Source organism: Synchiropus splendidus, chromosome 17 (assembly GCF_027744825.2).
Source record: "Synchiropus splendidus isolate RoL2022-P1 chromosome 17, RoL_Sspl_1.0, whole genome shotgun sequence".
NCBI classification, from domain to species: Eukaryota; Metazoa; Chordata; class Actinopteri; order Syngnathiformes; family Callionymidae; genus Synchiropus; species Synchiropus splendidus.
This window is the reverse complement of record NC_071350.1, coordinates 15,602,283-15,622,755: the sequence shown is the minus strand read 5'-3', so window position 1 is coordinate 15,622,755 and position 20,473 is coordinate 15,602,283. Positions and strand designations below refer to the sequence as shown.

The following is a 20,473-nucleotide window of genomic DNA, read 5'->3' as shown; positions in this document are numbered from 1 at the left end:
CACAGTTTTGCTGTGTTTCAGTTTTGCATATTATTAAATGACTACGGAATTGTTATTTTATCACATCGGTTATTTGTGTCCTTCCATTCAAGTCCATCTAATCTAAACAACCAGCCAACTACTACTTACTGGTTTATTTTTTGTTTTTAAGAAACAGCATAAGACAGAACTACCGAGCTAAAAGACACACCATGAGACTGACAACAGGTGATAGATGGGCATCCACCAAAACAACATTTAAAACGACATTAGACACAGTCACAGAGATAATCAATGGTAGCATAACAAATCAAGAGTATGAGTAACACTGATTCATTTGAGCCGTCAAGGAAAGAGCACACAGGACAGAGTGTAGAGTTAGCATAAAATATAAAAGCAAGAATTTCAACACAGCCTCTTCTCCCTTGTAAACATGCACCAATTTAATTTGCTGCTGAAGTTACTAGGTGACATCGCCGATCAGCTGCTTCAACAAGGTTTTCAAAACATTATCAATAAATGAGTGCCTGAAGTAGCAGCCCAAGACATTTACGCTCGCAGGACAAGGCTAACACTCCTTGTGTGTAGTGCTGGAGAACAGCTGGGAATGATGCGATAAGTTCTATCCACCTGTGCAAGATGGAGGTGCAGAAGTGAGAGGAGTTGGGAAGCTTTAATGTAACCTGAGTCAGGCCTAGCTAATTCTTCCAAAAGGCAACAAACACTAAAAGTGAAGTGAATCATTAGTAATGATTAGATTCACATGAATCTTTAATTTGGATTAGGTTCTATTAATATGTTTGTTCTTATAGTATAAGCACAAGAATAAGCAGCTTTTCACACGTGTACACAAGTTTGTATTGTTCTGTTTCACAGCTTTAGCGTCAGAAATGCTGTGAAAAGTCTCAAACAGAGAGCCATATTGTACATTAGTAACGCATGAAAGCAGTTTTCAACAGGCTGCCCGACATCAATAGTCAGTCTTAGCATCAGTAACATCCACATGGTTTAATAAAGATAAGAGAAGAATATGAAACTCAAAAGACCAGATCGAAAGTAAAGATTAAAACGGTGAAACAAGATGGGAACGAGAAAAGGAATACAATTAGCCCAGTCAAGCTAATAGACAGTTTTAACTCTGCTGTTGCCAAGTGACCAGCAGCTGTGTGTGACGTGACCACACACAACACATGTATAAACGGGCATAATAACAGAGTCTTGCGGTTAAGTCTTCCGCACTGAAGTTTCAAGTTTTTTTTTTGCAAATAATCCAGCCACATTTCCACTTTATATCAGCATGGTCATCAACATACACTTAACCAAAATTTTGACCAACAGACAACAGTGGAATATATAGTAAAGCAGAAGTTACAAACACTATCACCAGTGGACGACTTACTGTCCTGTGATAGAACATATGCAAGGAAATTGTTGGGGAAAAGGTTCACTTTTGTAAGCACAGTATTGTTTATGTATTCTTATTCAGTGAGTAACAATAAACAAAACAACAAATCCTGCGTGACTGTGACTCAGATCACAGCACACAACAACATTTTATCAGAAATTAATGTTTATTTTCTTCAACCTTGCCACTTACAAGTTCACACCTTCCTGCTACAGAAGGCTTCGTGACCAAAACAACTCCACACCCACTGTCCTGTGTCAACCAAGATAAACACGTCAGTGGGTCTATCATCAGCAATGTACTCTCGAATTTACCCAACACTGACTCAGAGCCTCAAGAGTCACTTTGTGACCACAACAGTTTTGATGAATGTCTAGCCCTTCCCCCATCTGTGGCAAGTAAAATGGCTTCCCAGAAAATACCATCAGCTGGCTTTTAACTCGAGTGAGTTAAAACTTCTACGACAGGGACGTTTCAATTAAATGGAAAGCTTGTCATATTCAATACGCTGATCGTTCGCTCGCCGTTACTCGGTTGTTTAAACCATAACAAATCTGCACCCTTAGTAGTAACTGACTGTTGACATTACACCGATTTAATTTCAATATTTCACTCGATTAGTCGATGATAAACGTGTCCACAAATGGAAATCGAGTTTAAAACAAATAGCCCGGTTACACGTGTTAACGTAAACAACACTTATTAGTCGATGTCAGGCTAGCTGGGTGTTTATTCAAATCATTCGTTATTATATTTGTCAATACAGGAATATAAACATTATACGTCACGAAATAACATCACAGCAACAAAGCATTGTATGATACCTTCTGTAAAGACAATAGTACCAGTGGATAAGGACGTGCAATGTTATCTGAGATTTCTATTACACATCGAATTGGCAAACACAAATTTCACACTAAAAGTGACAAACTGTGTGTACACTGAGCAGGATGCTAACAAGCGTAGCATGTTAGCTCCCCGGACCTGAGGCTAGGCTACCGCTAGCCAGCTCAGGCAGGAACCATTGATATTTTATGCGGAATTCAAAGATAACAACCGCACGAATTGGCAGGTAAGCACGAGAAAAAGTTCAACGCAACAAAGTCACATTCATAACAGCTGCCATCCTTACCTCTTGTCTTCTTTTTAGGCCCAAACCATTCTAGCTATTGGAAAGCTCTTTTTCTCTTTGTCTTTTCCACTTCCAATTACACGCAAAATGGACTCAGCTACTGGCACTATAACAGCGAAAACACTACAACCAAATGGATGTCCTCCGTTTTCTCCTATGAGTGTCGATGAAAAACCGAAACGGTGCCATTAGACGCTTCTTCATGTTGTGATTATTCTAAGACAGAAGTGGCTGCTGGAGTTCAATAGTCAGCAGGTACCACAGACAGGACTGTGTGCATGAGCGCAGCAAGCGGCGTTGCGTTTACGGGGCTCGGAAATTTCATCATTTGCTGTCAAATAACTGTAAATACTTGATGGTATTAAATCTGGTCTTTTTTTATTGTAGAATCTACATTAGCTAGACAAAATAATTCAATCGAAGCACTTATATATGTCACTACATTAAAAATAAATCTTCTCAAAGCAAAATTATTATAACGGTGGGTTTAACATAAGCAGAGTGACGATCAAAAAAGGAGGAATTCCTACACGTTTAAAAGTGGCGATTCTGTGTGCTGCAAGTTGGTGAGTTTTGACGTGTTTGTTTCAAGATAAGATCTGCCGTCGTGTTGCAAGTGTTACATTTCACAGCAGCAAAAAAAGGCATAATTTGCCTGAATTCATGACGAATAGAACTCTAATTAATAATTAATCGACGCTTCATTGATCGAAAAATTCTATTTCATAGGGAAACAAACATCACAATTTATGATTATAACAATTATAACAATTTATGTTATAATTAATAGTATACTAAATTAAAATTACTATGAGCGCCTGAGAGAAGCAGGGGCTCAGGTGAAACAAATGCAGTACAACTTACCACAAAACGCATCAAATAATTTATTGTGAATCATAAATTAAATAAGTGGCTCATTGAGATGAATCACGAAACTATCTTTTTTTATATAAAACACGTTCCCCACCATAAAAGGGGATTATTGGCATGCTGCCAGTTGAACCATTCTGGCAGAAGGGGTTGCTTATGTAAGGCAGGGTGATCGAAGGTCAAATGGATTTGTGGAGATATTTCTAATTCTTATTTGAAGACTGTTGATCCACAAACTGACAAGGAGCGCTGCGTTGACACTTCTGTTATTGTAGTGCTTTTTATTGTTGTGACAGTCGTGGAGAGCTGTCAGTGTCACTTGAGGTCACATGTAAATGGCAGTAAAATCTCCTGGGAAACATGAAAGCACAGTGGAAAAAGGAGTAGGATAACTCGTGGTGAAAGGTCTTTTATCGACAGCCAAGGCCAGATGCCCTCAGCTCAACCCTCACGGCTTTACATTCCTGTAATAACAGCGCCCCTAGAGGTGGCACCAAGGTGGTACCGCTTAACTCGGTGTTGCTGGGTGTACCGTGTCCTCTTGAGGAGGATTACCGGTATGTTGATGCACGCAGGACGGTGCTGTGAACTCGGGTGTGGTGCTCCACATTGAAACGCACACGTCCGGAGGCAGAACCAGAAGTCTGTTGTTGATCAGCGGCAGAAGCCCTGAGATGACCTGAACCATTCAAGAGAGAACATTGAGAAAAAAGTTTGTTCTGCACACTTCCCTGCCAAAAAACACCTATTTATGATGCTATTTTTTCCAGTGTGGGCCTAAAATGATTTTTACTGCCTCCTTCTGTTACACCTATTATGAATATGAAATGATGATTCATACAATAAACTTGAATGTGTTATGCGTTTTTTGGGTATAAACCTCTGAATACTGTACTCTGTGTTCCACCTCCATCTTGCAAAGCCTTGTGTAATACAGCATTGGACGGCAATAAAAATCCTTCCTATGTACACTCCTGTATTTACAGTCTTGTGAGCAGATCGAAGGCCATTACTTTCCATCAAAGTGAGTCAATCATCCGGCGATGAGGGGATGCGATGTAGACTGCAGCCAGGGTGGAACTAGTGGAGGTGCCTGATGAGTTTTATTTTTTCAGCTTGAGCGAGCTGAATCACATATCATACAGCTATCTTTATCAACTATAATTGCGTGGAACAAAATTAAAGAGTAGAACTGACTTAAATGTTTTTTTTTTTAATTTATTTAGGAATGACCAAACTAATAGAAAAAATGATTGGACGTAAAAATGAAAATTACACACATCAACTTGAAAGTTTTTTTTCCCATTCCTCAAATGCAAAGAACATAAAAGTGAGTGTTAAAATCCAAATGAAATGAAAATGAAAATGCATTGACAAGGCCAGAACAGGTTCTAATTTAATCTAACTGATGTCAGTGTACTTCCAATATAAAACAGCTATGAGCACCACCGGGTGACTATAGGGGAGCCTGAAGTACAGGAGGGTTTTGACTGTACAATGAGTAGACAAAAGCAACAATTCAATCTCGGAACAACTCATTCGTAGCCAAGAGGAGGAAAATGGAAATCATCAAAACCATGATGCTGATGAAAGACATCCACAGCAGACCACGGAGAATCTTCACTTCATAACTTTTTTTTTCTCTTTTTTGCTGGACCTCGATCTGAATCACTGCTGCTCCCGGAGTCTGAGCCATCGGAGGAGGAGGAGGACGCGGAGGAAGAGGTTGAGGAGGAGGAGGATGAGGAGGAAGAGGAGGATGAGCTGTCATCCGTGTCGCTGCTGCTGTCGCTGTCATCTGACGACGAGCTGGAGGAGTCGCCCGAATCATCGTTGCTGTCACTCGAGTCTTTGGCTCTGAGGACGAGAGGAGGGACGCGAAAGAGAAATACACAGAGAAAATATTATCACATGCTGAATGTGTGAGACTGGCACATACAGAGAACAGATGGCAACACATTATCAAAATAATTACGCAGTAAGAGCTAGTTTACTTCTAGCTCTGTCTCATGACATCTGTCCAATGAATGAGCTGTAACCTCATCATTTATAACTCGATTTTAAATGGAAAAGGAGAGACAGAACTACAAAGATAAACATCTAAGAATGGGGGAAATAAATATAATGCATATAATCCATTAATTATATACTGAAATGAATATGAAGTATACAAGTGGAATTACTGGGCGGGGACAACCCCTATAGTCAGAATAAAATCCAGGGGAGACCACTGTGGTTCAAGAGACGGAGAGCTGAATCCTGAAATGCCTTACTTTTTCTTTGCTTTCTTTTCACTGGAGGAGTCTGTTCCGGGTCTGAGGAGAGGAAACAGATTTAGAGACCTCCAGCAAATTCATCCCAACCCTCAACATATCACTTCAATGATACTCGGTTCTCGCAACGATCGGTTAATTTATAACACTGCTGAGTAGATTGATTTTTTTAATGCAAACAACTTCAGATCCAATTACTCATACTCATAGGAAACTGATTTTACCAAGTCTTCTGTGTGGTAAAAGTACTTCACTGAAACTTAAAAATGGTGTCTTGGTTCCTCCTTCGCAAGAATAACTTCACTCATAACTTAACCCGTCAAACTCACATAGAATTCTCGTAAAGCTTCTTCCCAATATTTATACGGCGACTATTCCCCAGAGACTGTGATGAGAAACACAAAGGCACATATAATAAAAATAGAGCCTTATTGCAAAATAAACAAATATAACCTGGCCCTTTGTCACAGTGAGCTGATATCAAAGACATAAGACGCAATGTAAATGAGCATTACTTATTAGTCATGCTGGAAAACTCTTGACAGAAAAATAGCAGAGGAAAAAAAAGCAAGCGAAATTACACGGCTTCACCACTAGATGGGAGCATATATCTCGATTCAGATTCGTGACGTTTTCGACAAGAATTTGAAACAGTTGTATGCAGGTTTATACCAAGCAGAGATAATGACTGAAGGGAATAATAACATCCACATATCTGGATCAAGTTAGACTCAATGTGACTCACTAGTCACGTTTCACTTCCTTGTTCAAATCTTACACTTTATGTTCATTTACTGTAACTTCCTGTTATGGCCACATGGGTCAATGCTTCCGAGCATAAAGAAGCATCTGTTTGCGCTTCAATCCAGAAAGAGAAGGGGAACAACAGCCAACATCCTACCCAGTGATGCTGAGTGGTTTGTTTTCAATTTCCTTGATTTTCTTCTTCAGCTCAACTGTCCTTGATGGTCTGTGCACATATTTTCTCTTCCCTGTGCATTCATAGGTCCAGTGTCCCATTTCCAAGCACTTCTGGCAGCGCACATGCTGTTTGTTCGCTTCTCTGCAGGTGACAAGATCAGACAAATATCTTAGAAAATGCTCAAATTTCTCAAAATATGTTTGTCATTATGATGCAGACGTTTGACTTTTAACAACTATTGATAATACTTATGCTTACGAAGCTAAAGGTTGATGAGATCTTTTCTGGAAAGCAAAATTAAAATGTGCCTATTCGAAAGTCATCTGTTTCGATTGAGAGCAGGGGTGTGCAACCTTTTGACTGAGAGAGAGAGACACAAAACCCACATATTATACTGAATACAGGTGAATGGAAAAGGAAGAACAACAATTCTAGAGTATAGCAAGAGTATTATATTACATTATTAAAATAATAATGTTATTTTAAGTAAAGTTACAACAACATTAATGGAACATTTACCTACAGTGCCTGTCGTTTAATGTGGCCTGATGTGACGTGTTTCTGTCTTGACAGCATGAAGCTTGTTTTTCCATATTACGGTGATCAGCCATTGTGATCGGTAGACAGGGCTGCAGCATCATAAGCACTGTTCAGGTTTAGGCCACCATAACTGAGTTGGCTGTGATGGAGAGTGATGGGACCTCACAAGATATATCGTTTCGTGTTTCACCATTTTAACGGCAGATACGATTGTACGACAGTGCAGAGGTCCGATGCATCCATCAAAAAGAAGCACATCTGTCTCGGGCTCACGACCCTTGATTTCGAGGAATATTGGTGACCAACACACCGGAGAATGAATTGAAATGAGAGGAACTATAGCTGCATTCATTTTGGTTCGGTAGCACATGTTCCGAAAAACAAAAGCATTGGCCTTTATCACCTAGAATATAACGGTTGAAATGTCCAAACAACAGCCTTAAATGTACAGTACTGTCCTTCTGTCGATGTAATTAAGCATTTAAATTTAAGCAGCAATATGAAAACTGGGCTTTAGGATACATAATAGCGCGGTAATTTCGACACAGAGAGTTCGACATAGTTAAGCGTTCGTTGGCATAGTTATATTTATTTCAACCCATTTTCGAGAGCTTTCATTCCTCATCTAACAGCAGGCGTTTTCGCCGTATCTAAGACTAGTAAAGAGATGAAAAAATATACATATAACTGAGCAGAACAATGCATATTATTCACTCACGCTTGTCTCCTGGCTATTAATCTGTGCATCGGAGTCGCCATGTTGAATTTTACTTTTTCAGTTCCAAAAAAATAACATCACTTCCGGGATGCGCTCACGTTAATGAAGAATGTGCCCACACTGCCACCTACTGTTTCGGATCGGCTACAAACACGAACAGTGCACCAGTGTTGTCTTAATGTAGCTCTTGGAGGAAGGTTGTGAAATAAACTATGTCACCTTCTGCTAACGTGCGCTCAGCGTTTGGAGATCAAGACAGAAGACGATGTTTTACTCAGCCATCAACACTTGATATCCCCTGCAGTTCCACCGAGCTCCTGTGTCTGGCACCGGCGCTGTGGCTTAGTTGGTTAAAGCGCCTGTCTAGTAAACAGGAGATCCTGGGTTCGAATCCCAGCAGTGCCTTTTGGTGTGTCACACTTTCTGGATTCACGTGGCCCTCAAGTCCATTTGAAGTTAAAAGCAAAAGTCTAAAATCCTATCAAGCATGCAAGTTCAAGGAAACTTTGATCAATACATTCAATATTTTTTCCAGTAAGTAAACAGTTCTACTACATATATTAGAAACTAAATATGATGCTATATTCTAATTTGAATAAATACCCACAAACAATTTCGAAGTAGTTTTAAAGATTTATACATTCCATCTTCTCACATTAAAAACCAGCTAATATCTGGCGCTGTGGCTTAGTTGGTTAAAGCGCCTGTCTAGTAAACAGGAGATCCTGGGTTCGAATCCCAGCAGTGCCTTTTGACGTTAAAGCGACACCATGACTTCTATTGCTCAGATGCTGCGGTTTTCTTCACGCCGCCCAAACCCCAATGAGAGGCAGTGCATGTCTAATGTTGACATTTGAACAATAACAATAATGATAAAAAATAAGTACAGGAATTATGACGGAGGAAAGCTGAAACAAAAATGCAGCAACTTCCCTGAATAAAGCGCCTAATTGTGAAATAACCCCCCCACCCCCACCCCTTCATTTCAATAGGCGTTTATTAAAAATGAGAGTAAATAATCGTTGCTGGAACTTGGTTGCTGTACAGTGACAGTGACATGGTTTCTGCCCCGGTCTTCTACACACCAGTCGAACCCTATTGAGATGTACTGTGGGACTAAATTAGATTACATTGATGGACGGGAATTTAAGATTAAAAAAACATAAGGATATAAGCACATAAATTGTTTATATGTGTACTCCGCAGCAAATAACTGTCTGACCACTGGAAAACTTGTAAATTTGATACTTCGGGTTGTCAATATTAAAAAGCGAAAAATTACAATTATTCATAGAAGCTCGAATCAATTAGATTATTTTTGTAACGGAGTTCCACCCTAGTCCACACCTCCCGTGAATCACTAACAAAACAAATGAGCTGATGAATTATGTCGGCGTTTTTCACGCTAAGTTGCCAGTCTTGACTCCAAAGATCTCCGACTTTCTTCTCCTCATTAAGACACGTGACAAAACAAAGCTACAAAACAGAGAGTACTCGACGTCAAAAAGCATCAAACGCAATAAAAAATCCCGAGCGAACTCCGGATCTCTCTCATATATGCACGCGCCTCCTGGAAAGCTCCAGACAGCCCTGGAAAGCACGAAATCTCGCGACAGCTCCCTGCGAGAGTTCCGCTGGCCACCTTGCGACAGCAGCAGCCACAGTAGACCGCACACTCGCCGGCTTTCGGACCGTGGCAGCGTGGATTATGACCAGAAGTAGCCCGACCTAACGAGGCGACACTTCCACTCCATCGAACCTCATTGAAAAGCGACGCCTTATTTATCCTCTGCTGTTGTTGACGGAATCGCTGGAACCTAAAGATGTCAGTGGTGGGTTTCGACTTGGGCTTTCAAAGCTGCTATGTAGCTGTAGCCCGAGCTGGAGGCATCGAGACGGTTGCTAACGAGTACAGCGACAGATGCACGCCGTAAGTACTCGCCCAGAACAGACACATTCTTATTCAAACTTCGCCTGTCCTTCCTAAAAAAACCACCCTGAACACTGTGTTCTTCCCTGTCTGCGCCCGCTGTGCATGTTAGTGCTAGCGGGTTAGCTTTCAAGCCTACAGTTATTTTTAACTGTCTGTCATTGCCTCTTCATCACGTCGTGAACTATCAAAACAACTCGTGGCTTCTGGCCGATGACGTTTTCGTGGTTGTGGATAAGTTTTGCATGTTTAAAGTTGGTACTGTAAGAGCGAGTCGTGCTGTGGAGGATGACGACAGCAGCCAATCGCCTGCTCGAATTTTCTAGAAATACTTCCAGCGGCGGAGGTGTATAGAGCCACGAAAACGATCGGTTTATTGAGAGAAAATAACAATACTATCACAAGAAGGATGTCGATTTTCGATTCCGTTCCTTAGTACGTGGTTGGATGGATGTAATTGATGAGAATTTCAAATGAATCTGGCGTCCATGTTTGCATGAAGTGGTCTTATCAGCGTAGAACGCTTAGGATCGGTGGGAAGTCATATCTTAAAGTGCAAGTGAAAGGGCGAGGGACAAAGTCGGACCACACTTAAACATTGCGGTTCTAACAATCTGTTCCATTAGGAAAACGATCCATCAAGTTATTTAGCATTAGGAAATCATTTTATTATTTCTCTAACGTTAAATTTAGCTTCATAGTAACAAGCCCACTGACTGTATAACTATAATAAAATAAATAATAAATTCAATAAAAAGAATCCTCCACTCTATCCACATTGCCTACATATGGTTGTATATATTTCATCTTCTGTTACTTATTAAGAAAATTCTTTATTACCAATTATTATTGTTGTTATTATGGTTTATAACTGCGCTTAAAGAAATTGATTTTTCTACATTTTGTTTTACATCTCTCATATGAGAGGCCAAAACATGGACCTGCTTGTGAGTCTTTACTTCAGTTATCATGTAACAAAGATGGATCATCTCACAAAGCTGAAAACAACTTAACAGTTTTTATTCGTGACCAAAGACAAAAGGGTTAATATTTGTTTCCGCTGTGTTCTTTAGGTCTTTTGTGTCGTTTGGACAGAGAAATCGTTCTATAGGAGCAGCAGCCAAGAGTCAGGTATGCTCGCTAACTTAGCCTGGCATCCCTGTATGATGCATTTCATCTGCAAGTTTACCTTCTTACCTTCCATACTTGAATTCCAGGTTGTGACCAACTGTAAAAATACTGTGCAAGGCTTCAAGAGATTCCATGGCAGAGCTTTTGCCGACCCTTACATTCAGTCAAACAAGTCTAACCTGGTGTACGACCTTGCGCAGCTGCCATCTGGGTCCACCGGGATAAAGGTACGCAGTTAATAAATAAAGCGTTTTTTTTTTTAAAAAGCAAGTGACTGTTTAACTTAATTTGTTCCAAGTGGTTTAATCCTGGCCTGATTCCAGGTAATGTACATGGACGAGGAGCGATTGTTCAGCATCGAGCAGGTCTCCGGAATGCTGCTGACCAAACTAAAAGAGACTGCCGAAAATGCGCTCAAGAAACCTGTGGCAGACTGCGTCATCTCTGTGAGTGTTTTTGTGGATCCTCAGTTAACCTTAAAGCTGATGCTGTGGGTGAATAAAAAAGTCAGGACCTCTCTACTGCAGACATTTGGTAGTAGGGAGATCATTCTTTCTGTTGGTGAGTTAACGCTAGAAAATTGAACGCTAGAAGGTCGTGGAATGAAATGGGAAATGACACCAGAGGAATTAGGTTATTATTATTATTGCTGTTTAAAATATTCACGCTAATGTTTGCATTCGTATATGTACAGTGTGTGTTGTATTTATGACAGTGTAAATATTTGCACTGCAGGTGTAGCCTTACAAAATTGTCTTGTTATTTAAAAGTAATGAAAGACGTGTGGAATTATCCTGAATATTTCAGTGCTGCAGACTCAAGTGTTGAAGTATAGTGAAGCAAACTGCAAACTTGTTTAGCGATCTGACTTAATTTGCTTTATTTTTGCTGCATTCGCTGGTGGAATAAGCAATGACACTGTTAATGTCTGATTTAGATTTAGGGTAACTGAAAGCTGCTTCAGAGGAGAGCCCTGAATCACACTCATGTCCCCACAAAACACTCAGCCGTAGACGAGTGGGACGCGTCCCCGACCATTCTCAGGGGAGGAATTCACCGGCAGCATCAGTTATGTAAAGTCAGGCTGTTGCACAGGCAGGCTCTGATACTCTCTCTGCCTAAATGTGAAGTTTACATCACCCCTGGAGATGGTTCTCTTGTGACAGTAACCCACAGGCTAATTTTAACTGTGGAGCGTTCCCACAAGGAGGTGCTTTGTTTGGGTTCTGCTGTTACTAACATGACCATGCTGTCCTGGCCGCTAGTGAAGAAGTTCATTCATGTATTATTAGAAGTGACTTTACGAGCAGGAAAAGGTTGTGTCTTAATTTGTCTATCAGCAAAAACATTATGACCACCTACGTCAACTGGTGGAGGTTTGCTTCTCTTGCTGTGGTCAGACCCTGGTCAAGTAGACCAGAAGAAGACTCGCTGATACAAGCCACTCAATGAACTCGCTCTTGTTTCCCATAAAAATATGGCTGGTTCTGGTCTGACTGACCATCAAATTTAGTTTTTTTGTTTTGAAATATAAATGTCCTTGCACATGTACCGAAATTATCTATTCTATTTGGACATCAGGTTATTTTAAAGGTAATACAGGAAGTCCTGATCCATGACTGCTAGTCCAGTCCTTAGCTTGCAAGCAGCTGTGATGCTTCATCTCTGTCCTGCTGCAGTCCCAAATATCTCAAGAATACCCCTTTGTGAGTCACACACTCATGAGTGACCTCAATATTTTAACCGGGTTAGATTTTTGAAATTCATAGAAAAAGATGAGCCACAGCTGAGCGAAGTTGTCCTCTGCAGGTGCCCAGCTTCTTCACGGACGCAGAGAGAAGGTCGGTGATGGACGCGGCCCAGATCGCGGGACTCAACTGTCTACGACTCATGAATGACACCACTGCAGGTTTGTACAAATGAGTCAGGCCCAGTGTAAAAAAACAGGTGATGTCGAGCTTTGTCTTTCTGGATTCCACAGATCATGATGAATGGTGCCTATGAGTGCAAATGGGCCGAACCCATATGACAAATTCCTCACGCACATGTTGGACCTCTCATGAGTGACTCTCTTTAGATTGTTAAGAATGGGTGACTCTTGCCATCGTTGTTATTGTGTCATATGGTTTGCAAACTACTTTGTGTAATCTTTGTGGTTATTATTGTATCATTACTATTTTAATTGATTAGTTATCTGACCTTTTTGAAGTTGATTTTTTTTTTATCTCTACAATACAGCAATTTATTTAAATGTTTTTAAAATAACAAGGAAGTCAACACTTGTGTATAGGAGCAGTCATGTGTTTTGTAGTTTTAAATCTGAATCATTAAGTTTGCTAATATTTATTTACTCTCTTAAAACACTGTTTGTTACAGTGAGTTTGGCTTATGGGATCTACAAGCAGGACCTGCCAGCTCCGGAGGAGAAACCCAGGAACGTGGTGTTTGTGGATTTGGGCCACTCTGGGTACCAGGTTTCAATTTGTGCCTTCAACAAGGGGAAACTGAAGGTGAGTTCTAGAAGAGAATGATGTTCAAGGACTGTCTGAAACCATCGGTTTACAAGAAACCGTCATAGCTTATGTGGTGAACAGAAGGTCTTGGATACCACGAGCTAATAATAGAGGTGTCATATTCTCATCCCTGCTCCTCCTGCAATGTGCCTGCGTTAGATCTGATGAATAAATTGACACATCAGCACCTCCATCATCCATTTTGAGAACCTGTTTGGTTCTTAATCAAGCGGTTACTGGCTCCTCATCTTCTTACTCTAATATTTTCATGGAGCAGATGACATTTCTGGGCACAGTCTGGGAAATTTTGTCTACATTTCATATGTTCTCCTGCTCCACCAGACGATGGCCACAGCATTTGACCCCGACCTGGGTGGGAAGGACTTTGACGACATCCTGGTCAGCCACTTCTGCGAAGACTTCAGGACCAAGTACAAGCTGGACGTGAAGTCGAAGCCGCGAGCGCTGGTGCGGCTCTACCAGGAGTGCGAGAAGCTCAAGAAGCTGATGAGTGCCAACTCCTCCGACCTCCCGCTGAACATTGAGTGCTTCATGAATGACATCGACGTCTCCAGTAAACTCAACAGGTCAGATGCTGCTCATTTTGTCCTGATGCCTTTGATGATGTTGAGTCACCAACTTGCATCACACATGAATCCAATCTGTTATTGTCTGCAGAGGTCAGTTTGAGGAGATGTGTGCGGGGCTCCTGGCCAAAGTGGAGGGTCCCCTGCGCAGTATCATGGAGCAGACCAGTGAGTACATTTGTGGTCCTGCTTTTGATCAGATTAATCATCGTGATGGATTCACAGTATTTTTTTCCCGCACATTATTATTTATTATTGGTTTATTATTGTTTGATATTCTCTTTAAATATATTTTTGCTAGCTATATTTGGATTTTTGATGCACTTTTTCTACTAATAATGATTATTTTAGCACTGATGCTACATTACATGTAATTACATGTTTATTTTGTTCCCCCCAAAAATACATTATTGAAAATTATCCCCTGTTAACTTAGAAATGAAGAAGGAGGACATCTATGCGGTGGAGATTGTGGGCGGAGCCTCTAGAATCCCTGCCATCAAAGAGAGAATCAGCAAGTTTTTCGGCAAAGAACTGAGCACCACTCTGAACGCAGACGAGGCAGTAGCCAGAGGCTGCGCACTGCAGGTACGTGCACCTGTCGGCGGAAGAGTCATGTGAGGCCTAGTTGGAGTTGTTTTGACACCCTTCTCTCCTCCACAGTGTGCAATCTTGTCACCGGCGTTCAAAGTCCGGGAGTTCTCCATCACTGATGTTGTCCCTTACTCCATCTCTCTGAAGTGGAATTCGGCTGCTGAGGAGGGACTGAGGTCGGTTCCTGGTTCAATTGCTGAGTCATGCAGTTCGTCTCATCAAAATCCGTCTGAGATCTGTCTGTTTTCACAGCGACTGCGAGGTTTTCCCGAGGAACCACGCGGCGCCTTTCTCCAAAGTGTTGACGTTCTACCGTAAAGAGCCCTTCACCCTGGAGGCCTACTACAACAACGCCAAAGAGCTGCCCTACCCCGGCACCGCCATCGGTACGACCTGTCTTTATAAATGAGGTCATCACGAGTTGCAAGTGTTTGTTTGCTGATTTATGACTTCCTGCACCAAGGTGGAACTTCCTGTTGCTGTTTCTACAGAATGTTTAAAGAACAAACTTTCGAGCCGTTCAATAAGAGACTCAGTTTGTATTGTGTTTGGTGCTGAAGCGCAACTTATTTTGTTACAATTGAGGCTGAACGATTTGTAGCTGTGGTTTTTCCATCACATACTGCCATTTTCCCATCTGTCCCATACCACAAGCACAGAAGAAAAAAAGTGTTAGCCCCGGATTCACTTTCGTATCTGGGTTGCTCTGAATTTTTTTGTGCTGTTTGATTGCTGCTTTCTTCAGGTGTTAAGATTGTGCTCCTCATAAAACAACTGAAATGAATTACCTTTTAATTTTTGTTCTTATCTTAGAGGAATAGAGGAATGACATTTAATTTTAGCGATTTTGTCATTTTTATTTATGGGACTTGGCATTGTCATCAATTGCACAGACAAAAAATCTTGAATCAAATCCAAATTTCTTCCAAAAAATACATACCCCCTAAAATCATTCAGCCATTGTTGCAGTGTTGTTACTTGATCACACGTAGGGATGTTGGTGCACGTTGGTTCTGCATTGTGTTCGTTAATGGTGATTCAGGCCTGTTAATGCTGTGCTGGAATTACCAGGATTAGTAGTCAACCAGGTAATTTGGTGGCGTATGAACGGGTGGTTTTGTCAGATCAAGCGGTGCATCTCTCCTGTCCTAAGAGTTTTGAAGTTTTAGCTTCACAGTTGCAGTAATCCAGTCCACTATATTTCTTTGAAACAACACATTTATTAGCATTTAAAGACACCTGCATGGAAGACAACCGCTTCTTGCTATGAGGTGCGGTATGTGTAGCAAAAGAAATGTCATGTCATGTTTCACATCAAGCATCTGTGCCTCCCAACAGGCCAGTTTCTCATCAAGAACGTGGTTCCTCAAGCATCTGGCGAGTGCGCTAAGGTGAAGGTCAAAGTTCGCGTCAACATCCACGGCATGTTCAGCGTGTCCAGCGCTTCGCTGGTGGAGGTCCTGAAGTTAGCGGAGGGAGACGAGCCGATGGAGACTGACCAGACGGGGAAAGAAGAGGAGGTTTGTGTTTACTCGCAAAGAAATATCTAATGTGATGAAAATAACCGCTTTGTCAGGTTTACTTTTTCACTGAGTGGACCTGAGTGATGTGGCTCTGACCCGAAGAAGCTCAAAGCTTAATCTTTATAGGGTGTGTGAGCGATGAGAGGACTCTTTGTGCTTGAGACAGATCACTAGCAAAGTGTCTGGCCACACCTTTGCCGCACTGAGCCAATATTCAGCGCTGTGGAATTCCAGTGTCATGCACCAACAGGCAGAAGACACTAAACCGTAGGAAGGTTTTTTGCCACTTTGTCTGTGTTTGTCTTGTTTCTCATGTGAGCGATGCTGTTGAACTTACTGCTCCGAAAGAGATGAGACAAGCATATGTCCTTTCAATGCAATGTAAGAACCTGCTCGCTCTCTGTTTGTCAGAACAAGATGCAGGTGGACCAGGAGGAGCAGAAACCTCAGACCTTAGACAACGGAGACAAGAAGTCTGAGAATGAGGAGATGGAGGTACTTCTGTTCCTTCTCTGGTGACCTGTTGTGAACGTCAGATCAAATTGTTGTGGTTACTACGAACATGACAGCCAGTTTTCAGAGTGTCACCTTACTATTGATACAGGAAGTAATTCATTTCCATGATCAGACCTGGGAACCAGTTTCACTCTGGTTCATTTGAATTAGATAATAACTGGAGGGGTGTTGGTTTGCATTATGAAATATATATTTATTTTGTGGTATCGATGGGTTATACTTGTTATGATTTTGTGACATTAAATTGCCTTTAAAAGGGGGTTTTGTTGAACACGCTTGGGCTGAAGTGATTCCCATTCCCCCCAGACTGCGACGGAAGATGGAAAGCAGGACAAGAAGAACGACCAGCCTCCTCAGGCGAAGAAGCCCAAAGTGAAAACGAAGACGGTGGAGCTTCCCGTGGAGGGCACTCTACACTGGCAGCTGTCCACCGATGTGCTCAATCTGTTTGTGGAGAATGAGGTAGCGTCCCAGCGTCTGGCATGATCCCCCCTTCTTGGTTCTTCTGACCATGTTTTCCTCCGGCAGGGGAAGATGATCATGCAGGACAAGCTGGAGAAGGAGAGGAACGACGCCAAGAACAACGTGGAAGAGTACGTGTACGAGATGAGGGACAAACTGCACGGAGTCCTGGAGAAGTTTGTGGCTGAATCTGTGAGTGAAGCGTGTACGTTTCTTAAGCCGCTTCTTTTATCTCAACGTGCCGCTGCTTTGTCGTGGCGCCTAGGATCGAGATGCGTTCTCATTAAAACTGGAGGACACTGAGAACTGGCTGTATGACGAAGGAGAGGACCAGCAGAAGCAGGTTTACATCGACAAACTGGCCCAACTGAAGGTAACAGTCACGGCAGACAGACTCCTGCACACAAAATTGAATTGCCTTCAATGTTTTTACGTTTTATTGTGGCTCTATTTCATCCATTTGATATAACAGAGTATTTTGTCTACAATTATTAAAAAATATTTTTTTTCTCATCATGCATTTATTTCTTATTGCAATTTTTGAGAAAGTGTTTTTTTCTATTTTCCATCATCAATTCAGATATCATTTTATATATATTGTTCAGGTTTTTGACATTATAGTGTGTAATATTCTCATGTGTTAAGTCTAATTTAAATCTAATCATCACCTTGAAATGCAGTTTGTCCTACTGTAGCCATGCAGTTGAAAGTCAAATGAATGTTAACATTTTTCTTCAAATTAAATTCAGAGTAAATGGTTGAAGTCATCTATTTCATTCTTGCCTTTGAAATATTGCTGCCCCCTCCCCCCACCAGGAAGTCGGTCAGCCCATCTGTGACCGCTACATGGAGGCGGAGGAGCGGCCGAAAGTGTTTGAGGACCTGGGTAGACAAATCCAGATGTACATGAAGATCATTGAAGCCCACAAGGCCAAGGTGAGATTCGGCAACAGGGTAAGGTCTGTCTCTCTCTCTCTATCTGTCCGGTGACTTTGATGCGTTTGACCCAACAGGACGAGCAGTACGATCACCTGGACGAGCTCGAGGTGACTCGGGTGGACAAGCTGGTGAACGACGCCATGGTGTGGATGAACACCAAGATGAACCAGCAGAACACTCAGGACCTAACTCTGGATCCAGTCGTCAAAGTGACAGAGATCCAGGCAAAGACCAAGGTGAAGAAAAAGAAATGATTCACGATGGAAACAAACCGTACAGTCAGTTGAGAACTCTACTGCACTGTCTTCATGATCAGTTTATCGGCCACCTAGCCTAGTACATATATGCTAATATGAGAATGGGGAATGCGACAGCTTGGATGAAGCACCGCCCGCTGTTTGTGATGCGTCAGCTCCTCCTTCCCACCCTGCCGACTCGCCGCTTGCTTGGCAACAGCATGTCTGCTGTGGATGTTTTTTTTTCAGTCTGTCATGTAAAGTTTGCATCCTGCAGCACATGCACATTCAAAGGCGTCCACGCCACAAATTAAATATGATATTTAAAACACCAGCACTAGGCGGAGCACAGTTTTCCGTGCTCATGAAGGTATAACTGCAGGAACCTGCGGTCACTCGCAGGTCTGAGCGGGACATGGCTTGTGTACGAAAAAGATCTGTTTTCCTTCTTAAATTTCGTGGATGCGGCTAATATTCTGGTGCGCTCTATAGTCCGGACAATACGGTATTTTATGTTTGTATGTTCATCTCGGTCATCTGTGACTGTTTTAATCCACAAAACATTTTAGTGTAGGTTTAGAAAATTGTATTTTCGTCTGCAATTCCATTTAACCCTGTCCATAAAGGTTGAGCTGTGCAGGTGGAACGCAGAGGAACTTAATAGGAAAATACTCTTCTAGTTACCAGAATAGATGTTATCAAGTTAAAGGCACAATATTTATTTTATTTTATTATATTATTTTAGCGGAATGACAGCATAACCCTGGCCATTTTGCTGATTCTCACATCTGACATCTGAGGTTCTTTAGAATTTAGTTATTATTGTGTAATTCACATGTTTTTTTGACACATGACTAGAATTTTGTCTTGTCTCATTTTCCTCATGATAGTGGTTTGTTGACGACACTGTTTTATCATTATTGGAGTTGACAAAAGTAACCTTCTCATGAGAGGCATAATATTCCCCCTTCATTTTACATGCCGAGGAGCCTCATGTTTCCCTCACCCTGACTCAGGTGTGAAGGCATCTATTTTGTGTGAACTTCATCCATCGATGACGCCATCGAGTCATTCGAATATGGAGGATTTGATCTGCCACAGATTGGTCAGTTCAGATGGAGCCATTCTTTGCTCAAGGCAGCCCTCTAGTGGAGACATTGTATTCCACACAAATTTGAACATTTCAATAACGGCTGAGGCGAAGACACAAAGTTAGGGAGGTCTGATGGTTTAGACAGGTGGAGAGGAGTGTGGAGTGAAGCTGAGGGGGGGTCTTGATATTCTGGTGTGATGTTCTAATGCATTTCTGTCTGCGCAGGAACTTTATTCAGCGTGCAACCCCGTGTTGTCCAAACCCAAACCTAAGCCCAAGGTGGAGCCTCCTAAGGACACAACGGAGAACGGTCCAGTCAACGGCCAAGAGGCGGCGGAGACGGAGACGTGCAACCCAGACAAAGCCGCCGCGGCGGCAGGCATGGAGCAGGAAGCAACAGAGAACAAGCTTCCTGAAATGGACATCGATTAATTGACAGCCATTTTCCTGTGGCTCCTCAGCTGCGTCTGAAATCTGCAAAAGTATCCGCCGCCGCCGCATCGTTGGTCATTTTGTTCATCTCCACATACTCAGACGACATTGCTTGGTTTTGGCCGTCAGGAGCAGCACGGTGTTGTTTATGTGAGTCGTCCTATTACTCTTGCGCTGAGTCGGCATGTTCTTCCCGCGCTTGCCTGGGCTTCCTCACGCGGTCCAAAACCTGGCTCAGGCTCAGCCCTGGGTCATCAGAACCACCACCAGAAATAAAAGATTGTTGCGTTCAGGAAGCTTCTCCGAATGTTTGGTTCAAGTATATATATATATATATATATATATATATATATATATATGTTCAAAGATTTCTCATGTAAAATGCTGCAGTTGCAACCTTCCAATGTTGTATCTCTTTCTGTCAACAGACACTTAAACTTGCTGGGTTCTGTGTTCCGTTAAAATAGAAATTCATTTGTACGGTTTGTTGTAGCTCTTTCTATCATGCAGTATTTCACTGTTTGGCTTTTCTAACTCGATAGCAACGTCTGTCCATCAGTATCCTCGTATTGTTTTTTTTTCTACTTAACGTTATTGCTGGTCCGACAAATCTCCTACAGGGCGGCGCTGTTGTCAACGAAATAAACAAGACTTGAAACTCTATTCCAAGTGGTGTTT

General features: G+C 41.8%; 3 protein-coding genes and 2 non-coding genes across 6 annotated transcripts in view; 3 read left to right on the top strand and 2 right to left on the bottom strand.

Moving 5' to 3' along the window:
* aff4 (AF4/FMR2 family, member 4) overlaps positions 1 to 2,774 on the bottom strand; it is a 32,337-nt gene extending 29,563 nt beyond the window's left edge. For both annotated transcript variants that reach the window (XM_053848148.1, XM_053848151.1), the window contains exon 1: positions 2,517 to 2,774. The gene's annotated coding sequence lies outside the window, so the exon portion shown is untranslated. The remainder of the gene's footprint in view (positions 1 to 2,516) is intronic.
* A 949-nt stretch (positions 2,775 to 3,723) lies between these two features.
* On the bottom strand, positions 3,724 to 7,925 carry zcchc10 (zinc finger, CCHC domain containing 10). The gene is made up of 4 exons (XM_053848159.1): positions 7,840 to 7,925; positions 6,561 to 6,722; positions 5,660 to 5,701; positions 3,724 to 5,243 (listed from the first exon to the last, which is right to left on the bottom strand). The coding sequence occupies exons 1-4, from the start codon at positions 7,878 to 7,880 to the stop codon at positions 5,012 to 5,014; spliced, it is 477 nt and encodes a 158-aa protein (XP_053704134.1). The 5' UTR covers positions 7,881 to 7,925; the 3' UTR covers positions 3,724 to 5,011.
* Positions 7,926 to 8,170: 245 nt separating this feature from the next.
* Positions 8,171 to 8,244, top strand: trnat-agu (transfer RNA threonine (anticodon AGU)). The gene has a single exon. It is a non-coding gene; the product is annotated as a tRNA-Thr (tRNA).
* Positions 8,245 to 8,515: 271 nt separating this feature from the next.
* Positions 8,516 to 8,589, top strand: trnat-agu (transfer RNA threonine (anticodon AGU)). Its single transcript has one exon. It is a non-coding gene; the product is annotated as a tRNA-Thr (tRNA).
* An 818-nt stretch (positions 8,590 to 9,407) lies between these two features.
* Positions 9,408 to 20,458, top strand: hspa4a (heat shock protein 4a). The gene is made up of 19 exons (XM_053848153.1): positions 9,408 to 9,769; positions 10,843 to 10,900; positions 10,987 to 11,127; positions 11,224 to 11,346; positions 12,710 to 12,809; positions 13,277 to 13,410; positions 13,756 to 14,000; positions 14,092 to 14,168; positions 14,437 to 14,588; positions 14,664 to 14,770; positions 14,847 to 14,980; positions 15,933 to 16,114; positions 16,529 to 16,612; positions 16,940 to 17,095; positions 17,162 to 17,287; positions 17,361 to 17,468; positions 17,912 to 18,031; positions 18,109 to 18,270; positions 19,589 to 20,458. Exons 1-19 carry the CDS (start codon positions 9,663 to 9,665, stop codon positions 19,793 to 19,795), a joined length of 2,523 nt encoding a protein of 840 aa, XP_053704128.1. The 5' UTR covers positions 9,408 to 9,662; the 3' UTR covers positions 19,796 to 20,458.
* The last annotated feature ends 15 nt before the right edge of the window (positions 20,459 to 20,473 follow it).